The 12,260-nt window shown below is 36.6% G+C and overlaps 1 protein-coding gene across 1 annotated transcript in view; it reads left to right on the forward strand.

Moving 5' to 3' along the window:
- LOC122804006 (solute carrier family 15 member 2-like) overlaps positions 1–12,260 on the forward strand; it is a 748,008-nt gene that overhangs the window by 106,570 nt on the left and 629,178 nt on the right. Inside the window, exon 3 of the mRNA XM_044073688.1 lies at positions 6,896–7,037. Within this exon, the coding sequence (XP_043929623.1) occupies positions 6,896–7,037 (142 nt within the window). The remainder of the gene's footprint in view (positions 1–6,895; positions 7,038–12,260) is intronic.

Raw genomic sequence — 12,260 nt, forward strand, 5'->3', positions numbered from 1 at the left:
TGTAGATTTACTGGTGAGGAATGCATGTAACTGTTCAAGTTTATTAAGCATGAATAGTAGCCATTTTGACTTCAAATCAGATTTAGTTCTTGTTGAAGTGGATGTCCCAGAGTTGAGGTTGTAACTATGGGTGAATGGAATTGTTAGGGGACATGTGTTTGGTGCAAGGCAGATGAGTAGTGCCAGAATATTTAGTAGATGAATAAGGACACCTTTGAAGGATTCAGAGCAGTGGGCCTTTTTTTGGACTGCTTTTTTGTGGGTGACAGAGAAACAGTTCAGAGGTATTGTGCAGGGTTTTAGTGTTGTTCACTAAGAAATTCTGGTACATTGCTGAAACTGAAAATGGTGGAAGTAATGGAGGAGAGTTTGGGTTGTAAGGAGAAGGATAGGACAGAAAAAGAGAGGCTGAATCATTTGAGGTAGAATTTTGGGATGGACTATAAGTCAAGTTTAGAGCAATGTGAGTAAAACTGTAGTTTACATGGTTGGTTGGCTGTAAGGCCTGACAATGACACCATACTGTTAGTAAGATGTGAGTTAGGTGAAGTGAGAGTAGTACAAACAGGTGGTTCTTTACAGGAGGGGCAGAACAGGGAGAATTAAATATGAGTTAGAGTTAATGAAGTTTAACATTGTGAGAAGGTGCAACTAAAGAATTCACTCTGAATATTGTCTGCTTAGTGGGGATGTTATTAAGGAAAATCATGATTATTGACTTTAGGCTGATAGATCAATAAGTAATACCAACAGTGAGATGGAGGTCGCAAAAACTAAAAGTAAGCTGAACATCAGAGGATGTATAAGGTAGGTTTTCCATGATGTGGTGAAAAAGACTTGTGCCTTGGAGAAGAGTAGGTGAAGGAATTTCCTAAGTACTTCTATTGTGACCAATATATATATATATATATATATATATATATATATATATATATATATATATATATATATATATCCTGTAACTGTGGTGGGGGCAGAATATATGGGCATAAGGCTCAAGAAGGGAGTGAAGTGGAATAGCCCCCTACATTCGCAGGAATCACTCTGCCTGTGTACAGGACTGAGACCTCATATACTGCATGATGGAAGTCAAGGTAAAGAAGCTTAACTAAAACTTAATGACAGAATGTATGTGTTATGAGACTGCAATGGGCTGTACACATATAAAAAATAGTCTGTACATATCTTTGCTGAAGGCAGTACAGCTCTGATGCCCACCCCTAAGCACAAACCACTAAAACCCTATCATGACACTTGGTGGCTCTAACAGCAGCAATTACTGACATATCAGACCTATTAACTGAGAGTCGGAAATACGGTAAAAACAAACAGTTCAGAGCTGGAAGCTTGGAGTTATTTACTCCAGTCAACCAAGGACATCCCTAAGTAAACCAGAGGTACTGTACAGAGACTCCTAGAGTTGTTGGAGGGCTGCACTCACTGGCTGCCTTTCTCATTAGCTACATTGGTGATGAAGTGTTGTAAGAGTCAGTCACATGGAATTAAACAGATTAAAAGAGAACAACAGAAACTAGAGTTGGAAGAAGGTTGAAGTACCCAGTAGTATGGAATAAGAAATATATGAATGAAGGTAACAACATAAACCCAAGTCAATCAAGCTGAAACACTTAAAAGCATGGCTTTCTAATTATGTCATTCTAAAGGTGTACTGTATATTTCTCGGCATCACATGGTACTCACGATCGCTTGGCTACTATTATTCCTATGTTCCTTCATGTGCAATCATCTGATACCTACACTAAACCACAACCTGAAATGTAACCTGAAACCAAGCCATTGTTTCTAAAGTACATATGCAGGATATTTAGCTACATGGCTAACATGGGATGTGTATAACAGTTACAAAGGATTTAAATGATGTCTACTGCCCCAACCTAAAACAGTAATGAGCAGAAAAATAAAGCACTAGATAATAATAAAAATGTAATTTTGCAAAATACTGTCACATCTAAGATGTAGGTGAAACAATCAGATTAAAGCACTGACTACTGATGTAGAAACAGTAATGCAAATTAGAGCTACATAGTTCGTATAACTTCACAGGGGTGGCTTATGCTATTGGACTGCAGGATTGCAGCCCCCCCAGCTGTAAAATAAAATAAAAAAAAAAAAGAAATAAAATAATTAGCTGTGAGTCACGGAACTCTGCGCATGTGTATGGAAATCCGGACTGCTGTTTAACCAGTCTGGATTATGAAAAGGAGGCATCAGAGTGCACATGTGTGTGGGAATCTGGACTGCTTCTTAACCAGTCCAGATTATGAAAAGAAGACATCAGAGTACAGATGCCCAGAAGTCTATGCAGAATGGAAGGGGACCAGACTGCAACGTCTGCAGGCAAGTATGTTTAATTGCTCTTGCGGGAAGAAGGGACATTGTATTATTTCGAACGAAGCTGCTATAGGAAGATGGGACTTTATAGAACAAAGCTGCTGCAGGAAGACTTTGTGGAATGAAGCTGCTGCAGGAAGATGGGACTTGAACAAAGCTGCTGCAATTCCAAACTCAGGTACTGGTGTGTGTGTCTGAAATGCTCAGTTAAATATACCTGAATATACCAGAAACCTCAGGAAATATACCTGGTGGCTAAAGAGAATAACTCTGGCTCACACCCTGTACCTTGGGTGCAGGTAGCAAGAGCCTGAATTCCCTACCCACCACCACTTGTGAAAACTATTCAGATTTTTGCCTCATATCTCTGTTCTGTTCCTCATAAAATCTGTGGTTTTCTGGATTTTGAATTCACTAAATAATGACAGGCATTTGAATTTCAGACTTCACATTCTTCAGAAAGTACATGGTAATACAAAACTTTTTATTCTAGCAATTTTCTAAGATCAATATTTGAAAATTCTCCCTATTTCTGGGGCTGTGTTCCCCCATTATTGGCTTTGTCCAGGTTTTTTGTGCTAAGAGGTTGAGAGCTATGGTGAGAACTGAATTAACTGAATATGTTTGGGGGCTGTATTCCCCTATTATTGGCTTTGCCCAGATGGTTTGTCATAAGAGGTTGAGAGCTATGGTGAGAACTGAATTCACTAGATATGTTTGTGGGCTGTATTCCCCCCATTATTGACTTTGTCCAGGTGTTTTGTGCTAAGAGGTTGAGAGCTATGGTGAGAACTGAATTCACTAAATGATAGCCATTTAAGTTTCAATCTTCCTTTCTTACATAAAAATAGCTGATTTGGCATAGTGGTATGTTTCTCTGACTGTAGTGCTCAGGGTCCTGGGTTCAAGTCTTGGGAGTGAAATACATGGTAGTAACACAGCATTTTATTCTAGCAAATTTCTAAGATTATACAAGCAATATTTAAAATGTGTCGCTGGTTTTGGGGCTTTTGTGCCCCCCTCCAATAAATGTTGGCTTTTTCCAGATGTTTTGTGCTGCAAAGTTGACAGATACAGTTGAGTTTCGAGTGGAATTTACAAGGAGCTGAGAGCTTCAGGGGAAGAGTAGTTTAGTGCTACTTATGTTGAATCTGTTTTTATTGTCAATGGCATAACAGGTTGAATACTTGCTTTTAATGCAGAAGGCTATGGGTTCTGCTCCCACGGTATGTAGATGCATTGTTGATACTGTACTGTGTTTACTTTTAAAGGGGGTGGATGCTGAAGTCCTGAGAATGTCCTCTTTGCTGGCGATATCTAGTAACTATGAACCTGTTATCAGTTTGCTATCCATTCCCTATTGTGATATTACAAGCTTATAATTTTTTTAATGTAACATAAGCAATTTATTCCTCAAGGGCAACAGGTACTTTATTTGTAGATGAAGCAATGACATATAATGTTGTTTGCTAGCAGCAACCTCTTCATTAGTTACATATCTCTTTAATGTGGAATTATTTAGATGACTTTTACTTCTGCAGGGATTGTATATATTTACTGATACTGGTGGATTGTAGAAGTTTGAGTAGACTTTTATGATGGAAATGTTCAGAATTGGGCAGTTTTGTCATTATTGGTGCATGCATTTTGTTTCATTGTTTACTGGAAAAATGTTCAAAACAATAAATTTAAAACACCCTCTAACAAATGTACTGCATTATACAAAGAATATAATTTAATACAATCAGGAAGGTGTATCAAAGAGCACATGTTTGTTTTGTGTGCAAGCGGCCTATGATTTGAAAACAGCCCAAAGTTAATCTTTATCTGCTACTGGCCAGATGTATTTTCTTTGAATGTGGGTTTTAATGCTGTTTCAATGAATGTGAGTTTCAAGGGCAGAGACATTTTAATGCTGTCTATTTTCATTATGAGACTGCATTGCTTTGTTTAGCAGGTGTCCATAAATGTTTGTGCTGTAAAATGTAAAATAAAACTTTTAAATGAAATCCAAATCATCTTAGAAGTAAAGCAGTATGCACATTATAGTGTTTATGGTAAATGGGGCAAAATAGCCAAGTAATGGGACATTGAAATGGCTACAGGGGGGAGGCATCACTTGACCATGATTTTGTGAGGGGAAAGGGCGGCAAACTCAAAGACAGCCCTGGCTGAACTATACCTCCCAACTGCCCAGATTTTTGCCGAATTAATAGATTTTTGCTTCTTATTTTGGCTTTTTTCTCATAAAATTTGTGGTTTTCTGGCAAATCGTTTAGAAATGAAGTCAGTAAATAATGACAGACATTGAGTTTCAGACTTCATACTCTTCAGAAAAATGCATACTAAAGCAAAACCTGTTATTCTGTCAACTATCTAAGTTTAAACAAGAGCAATTTTTAGTACTGTTTGTATGTTCCCCCAACATATTTGGCCTTGTCCAGATTTCTTGTGGTACGAGTTTGAGTGGTACGTGCAAATAAATTGCTTTATAGAATTAGGTATATCCAAACCTCTCCACTGTCCCTGATTTTGGCTCAAAACTTTGCTCTCTCCCTAATAATCCCGCCGCAAAATGGCAATTTTGGAAGAAAATATGGAGGGTTTACAATTAATAAATAATTGTAATGATCAGAGTTATAGATTACTTTTATTTCAGAAATGTATGCAGACTCTTATTTTGTTAGCTGCTCAACTAAACATTACTAATATTAAAAAAGTGTCCCTTCTTTGACAGGTTCCCAGCTGTATTGTGTGGCTATTTTATATTTTTGCATCAAATTTGTGGTCTCTTCTTCATAAATTTGTGGTTTTCTGGTAAATTAGTGGCAAATCATTAAAGACTGAAGTTAGAAAATATTGACAGACATTTGAGTTTCAGATTTCAAACCCTTCAGAAAATTCATACTAATGCAAGACCTACTATTCTATTATCTTTCTAAGTTTATAAGAGCAATATTTAAAAATTGTGCTTATTTTTTGGGCCTTTGTCTCACTTCTATTCATGGCTTTGTCTAGATTTCTTGCTCTAAGGTTGAGAGGTATGACAAAATGTGTCAGGGCCATCACTGTCAGCCAGAGACTTTTCAAATTGTGACATACTTGTTGTACCCCCCCCCCCATGTAGTGACTCTGGATGTGTCCAAACAAGGCAAGGAGCAGTTAGGCAGTGTAAGTGTGCAGAATATTCCCCCATCCAAGGTGCACACAAGTACTACAGTGGCTTTTCATCTGTCCTTGATTTTGCAGAATGTTCTGGTTTTTGGTCATATTTTTATACTATTGATTTATGCTTTTTATTAGTCAAAAATGCATGTTGTTGCAGTGCCTGTTGCTCTGTGTTTAAGTATCAATGCTTTAATGACCATCAGGTAAGCTTGTCTGAGATTGTAAGATGCAAGTAAGCTTTAATAAGCATACTGTTAAAGAATTACCAACATTGAAAGCCTTTTTGTTGTTGTCATGCAGAGAATATTTACATAACTAGATAATGCATAAGCCTTAGGTATTGAAATGTATATGATGTAGTATTTGTAATAAAGGACAGGATTATAATATTTTCAGAAGCTCATTATATTTGTTGGAGACTTGCGGTCAGCTTTGCAGGCTTTACCTGTAAACTAAACAGCATGCCACTCTATCATGTGTGGTCCATAACCTGTGCAGTAATCCTTTAAACGATTTATCTTGAGGTTGTTTCTTGTTTGCTGTTCATAAAACAAGTATATAGTTGTTGTCAGGCAGCAGGTCTTTTTTGGATAAGAAACATTTTTACAAGTGGGAGTATCACAGAGATTGCTGCTTTCAGCATGTTACTTGGTACTTTTATAAAGCTGAATATATATTATAATTAGAACTGCAGTGCAAGGAGAAGTGGTTTGAGTTGAATGCTGCTTGTTTTTTTTTATACTTCATTTTGACTGGCATTCCAGAAATGTATTTAAAAAGTAGTTTCCATCTAGATATTAAGTAAGCTGTCATGTAGCCAATGCATTGAAATCATTTTTCTTCTCCACTTCATTTTGTCTTGATTGGACTCTCATAATGACGGTTTGGCACCCAGGGCAGCATATTTAAAGTCCCAGTTTTTGTGGGTTTGAGCATAGCTCTGCCCCTTTCTAGTTGGCCACACCCATTCCCATTGGCCCCACCATTCAGCTGTCTCCTGCAGCCCTACTTTGATTTGAAGTCAACTGCCACTGTAACTTTACATCAGGGTACTTCTCATTCCATGGGGTGAAGCAAAATAATAAAAAAAAATTAGGGAGAGTCATAATCAGGTAGATTGCCTTTCTACTGAACTTGTCTGTAAAGAAGAATGAAACTGCAAACCATTAGGATTATGATCTCTCTGGCATCCTTCCAGAAAAAGTTCTATCACACACAGAGCCTGTTGTTAACTTGTTTTACCTGAAAAAAATGTAGCTAGAATTTACAAGTTATTTCATTGTCATTAGATCATGAAATGCTCATGCTCTTTTCTTTGTATGAATGTATACCTTTTCAAACACTTTTCAGCTTTATTTCTGATGTTATTTTCCAGCTGTTCTAACATTGTATTTCATATACTTCCTTCACTGGGATGAGGATCTCTCCACTACCGTCTACCATGCCTTCACGGGTTTGTGCTATTTTACACCAATCTTTGGTGCCATCATTGCTGATGCATGGTTAGGAAAATTCAAGTAAGTAGAATATTATGCCGGATATCATATATATATATATATATATATATATATATATATATATATATATACATATATGTATATATATAATTTTTGAAAATTTAATTAGCATTACGGAACTATGAAGTACAAGAAATCTATGTAATATATGAATGTTGTTTCTTATTCCATTTATATTCTTTTACATCAGAATGCTGTAGGTTTGTGTTCTTTAATATTTTTGATTGCATCCAAAAGCAAAATGTAGTGCCTATAAAACTCAGCAAAAGACTGGCAAATAGTAACATTTATTAAAATAAAAATCAAACACAGTAAGTACTTTCACATGGATCAACCATGCTTCATCAGACTTCAAAACTAATTAACTCAACTGTTATGTAAGTAAGGACCCAACAGTTCACTCAGTAATTAAAAAATATTGTCATAGCAGCTAATTAATACTTCAATCCATTGCAAATTAGCATGTACATAAAAAAACATGATGCAAATTCAATAACATCAAAATATCATATAAAACTCTCATATAAAATTGTCTTACATGCCATATCTAAACACAATTATTTAAACTACCTAAGTCATAATAAATGTTTAATAATAAATCCCTATTTCTTAAACATAAACAGCATATACAAAATAAAACAAAATAGCTAAAACAATACCTAATGAATTGAGTTACAAGAATCATCACAAAATATACTTGTGAGAAGATCTCAATGTTTAACTTACCAAAAAAATTCTTGTTTAATCCAAAAATGCTACAACAACCTTTTTCAATTACTGAGTTGGATTCTTATTTAAATAACAGCTGAGTTATTTTTTGAAGTCTGATGAAGCATGGTTTATCCATGCAAAAGCGCTTACTGTGTTTGATTTTTAGTTTAATAAAGGTTATTTTTTGCCACCCTTTTTGCCGTGCTTTGTCGCCAGTACGTTTTGCTTTTGGATTTTGTGTTTTGTACGCATGTAGTGACTTAGTCCTTGGGGGTGAATTTTTGGTTATTTAATATATTTTTGGTTGTGTGTTTGTGTGTATGTGTGTGTGTGTGTGTGTGTGTGTGTGTGTGTGTGCTTGTGTGCGTGTGCATATATGATTGTCTCAAGAAATATCAAATGCACAAAAGATCAAATCAAAAAGAGCAAATATTTTAGAGCAAACCTAAAATGATTAAAACCTGCAGAACATGCTGGAGGGGCAGGTTCATAACCCAGAGACTGCCCATGCTATGGAATAAGCTTCCCATACATGTCAAGCAGAGCACCTCACTGGTCCTCTTCAAGAGAAATTTTGATGAGTGGATGAGAAATAGAAAATTAACGCCAGGGATCACTCCAGTGGCTCTACTCAACTGAGGCACTAGGAACTAAGGTTGGGTGGCACGATGCCAGGGTACTCCCATGGGCTAGGCTTGTAAAGGCTCGCTCCAAGGCCATTAGCCTAGTACACACCTATGAACCTATGAACAAAGGTAATGCTTATAGTAATATATATATATATATATATATATATATATATATATATATATATATATATATATATATACATATATATATATATATATATATATATATATATATATATGTATACACACATGGTTCCATATATGGTTCCCCTTTATAATCTCGAAATACTGAAATCTCAAATTTCAGTATCTCAAAACTATAAAGATGAACAACTCACAATCCCGAAACCCAAAATCATGAAACACACAATCACGAACATACATACAACTTACAACACACAACACACACACCATTCTACCCACAGTACACAAACTATACAACCCTACACTACATGTAAGCATGAGGGCAAGCCCACCTGCAGCCCCACACCCTCCCTACTTATATATACCAACTCCGAGATCGCACAAACAGAAAAAAAAAACAAACTCACACCCAGACATTCTACAGTCCCTTGGTATGCACACACACACACACACACACACACACACACACACACACACACACACACACACACACACACACACACACACACACACACACACACACACACCACACATACACAAACACCAACACATCCAACACTCACACTCATACTTCTGCCTCCCTACCCTAACACACATGTACAACTTACAAAAACACTCACATACACTCACTCACCTTAAACTCTGGACATCATCCCGGCCAAATACTTCACGTAACATAGCGTAAATGCATGTGTGGATTCGAGATATTCGGATTCGCACCTATGCATTTTTGCTATTTTGAAGTTTCGCCTTTATGGTCTTGGGATACTGAAATTCGAGATTTCAGTATTTCAGGATTATAAAGGGAAACTATATATCCATAAATGCTTGCCGATCAGAATGTAGACAGTTAAAAATGTAGATACTCAAGGATAATGTCAAAATGATGCCATGTTCAAATGTAGTTAGTTCAGAATGCAGACAGAGGTAAATTGGTCTGTATTGGAGCAATGCAGATCTTTTGGTAATTGTGGTGGTGTATCTATGTTTATTCAAAACCGCATTGCACTTTCCTCATTATACAAATCTGGAACTGGCTGAAGCCCTACTTGCACTCAATAAAGCATGCACATTGTTTTATTTCATTTGTTTAATTTTCATTGTTTGACCTGGAAAAGTTTTGTTTTACTGCTTTGAATGCTGATCCTACCATTTGTCATGATGTGATCAGTGCTCCACTCCAGTAACCAAAATGTAAATAAATAAATAAATGCAATATTATTACCAGTTATAGTACACAATCGATGAAACCTTCAGAGCATCAATAATCCTGTGACCAACTTAAACCATCGAACTAAATACATTTCTTATAGGTGACTTAAACTATCCAAACATAAACTGACAGACATATAACACCTACAAAAATATGCCTAGAGTTTTCAACTTAGTAAATGCCAATATACTTGACAAAATTGTCTCTCTATCCACCAGATTTGTTAATCTTTTCAGTTTTGTCTTTACAAATGTTTCTTCCAGTTGTACCACCCCACTTGTTTCCTCCCTCCTTGTTTAGATCAGACCATTTTGATGTGATCTTCTTCCTGAAGTCTTGCTTTCCAGCCTCTGATAACTTTATATTCAGGGATTTTGCCAAGAAACAATAATTGACCATTTACTGATCTTACTGAAAATCACAAATGACATAGCTCCCAGCAAATATTGCACCTAAAGTGGCTGTCTACTGCTCTGAACTTTACTTTTGCTTTTATAGATGCATTTAAGCATCTGCATCAATCCAATGTAAGTATAATCCCAAATTTAAAAATAAACCCATATGGTGGGACTACTGCAACATCAAGCTGCATAGGAAAAAGTAAACAAACCTGTTGGTCATCTCTAAACAATATCCATTTCATCATTATAAAACAGAATTAAAAAAGGTAAGTAAGCTCCTCAAACTTACCATTGGAAAATGCAAGGTCAGCTATGAAATTAGGGTCACAACTATTTCAAAATACAAATATAAGGCACTCATCAGCTATAGCAGGACGCAAAGAAGTAATCAACAATTCTGTACTAAATTCAGCTCTAGAGGTACCTCCTTCTCTGATCCCAAGGATATTGCTAATAATCACTCTCCAGTCTGTCCCCCTTTTTCCTCATCACACCTCTTCTCCTAAAATCACTTTCAATCAAGTCCTTTTGTCACTTTCCAAATCTAAAAAATCCAGTTCCATGGATCATGATGATATCCCTGGATGTCTGACGAAGCACAAATTCTACACTCTAGCAAAACAACTCCTTCATCTTTTCAACTTGGATGTTTCCACTGTTTATATCCCTACTGTGTGAGAAATAGCTGTTGTGTTACCCTTACATAAAGATGGCCCCTCTGTTTTCCCAGGGATTACAGGCCTGTTAGCCTGTCTAGCATTATTTGCAAAGCTATGGAATGCATTATCACTGAAGTAATAAACAATGATATAGGTGACGATAAATTCCTAAATCCACACCAGTTTCACGTTGTAAAAAGCATGGTGTGGCTTCTTAACCTGTCTGAGTTTTTTTTTTTTTTGAAAAAGTTACTGAGGCCATTGATAAAATACAGTCAAGGCCTTTGCCACAATCCTCCACGCTGGGATTGCTGACCAATTTTCCAAGATGATCATTAACATAATTCACTGGATAAGCAATTTGCTAGTTGGCAAAAACATATAATATATCAGTTTAGTAAAGTTTTCTCTTTTCTTTCCTTTCAGATCCTGTGGTAACTACATCAGTTCCTGATCTTGAACTAGCAGGAGCTTTGCCACAAGATCCACCTCTGTGAAAGTTTTCATTGAGAATATTGTCATTGTGCAATGTAAGCAAGTTTAACATAAGGAGCCTTGCTGTGTATTAAAATTAACTAACCAAATACTTGCCTGCCCTGTGCTGGAAAATGACTGTGACATTCCCCCCAAAGGAGTAGTTGTTGCACTCTGAAGACCACTGTTCTTTGTCTTGACCAATAGATTACACTGTGTATGCCAGTTATTTCATCTCACCAGCTTCCTGGTGTCTGCATTCAGACCTTGAAAGAAAACTTGTTCTACTTTGTGCCTCCTTGTTAATTGCTCTTTGCCATTTATAAATTGACTACTCTGTAATAATTGGCCTGAAGGTGGGCAGCCTGCTATCCTACCTCTAATCCCCACGCATCCGTCTTATTCTATAATTATACTTCCCCACATGCACACATCACTTGTGACACCCACTCTCTAAACCTTCCCCTAAGAGCTTTACTACTATCACATAAACTCTCCTATTTCTAGTCTCATCTTCCCCATTTCCATCAAACATTTAGGATTATTTCCAATTGTCATTCTTCCTCCCATACTGCTTTGCACTATAGCCTCTCCTAATCAGACCCCTCCACACCTTCACCTCCAGTTTGTTCCTGAGCAAAACTCCCTCTTTCATTCATCCTTGCAACCATCTCTCATATACTACAGATTTGTATTTATCTCTCACCTCTTCCTATATATCTCTTAGCTTTCCCCTTAACTCTCTAAAATTGATTATACCCCTCTACCCTCAATCTCACTACGTCCATATACAATTAAATCAGTATTTTCTTTCTTATTACTTTTCCTTACCTCACCTATTGTACACCATTAACAGACTTCTCACCATATAAATTCACCCTCATTCATATCAATATTTACTTATACTACCTATCAATCTCTATACCTACCTATCAATCCCTATACATACCTATTGATTCTACCCATCATCTTACTCTACTTTACTCCTCCCC

The sequence above is a fragment of the Protopterus annectens genome, chromosome 6.part0 (genome assembly GCF_019279795.1).
Source record: "Protopterus annectens isolate FY-2018-M chromosome 6.part0, PAN1.0, whole genome shotgun sequence".
Taxonomy (NCBI): Eukaryota; Metazoa; Chordata; order Ceratodontiformes; family Protopteridae; genus Protopterus; species Protopterus annectens.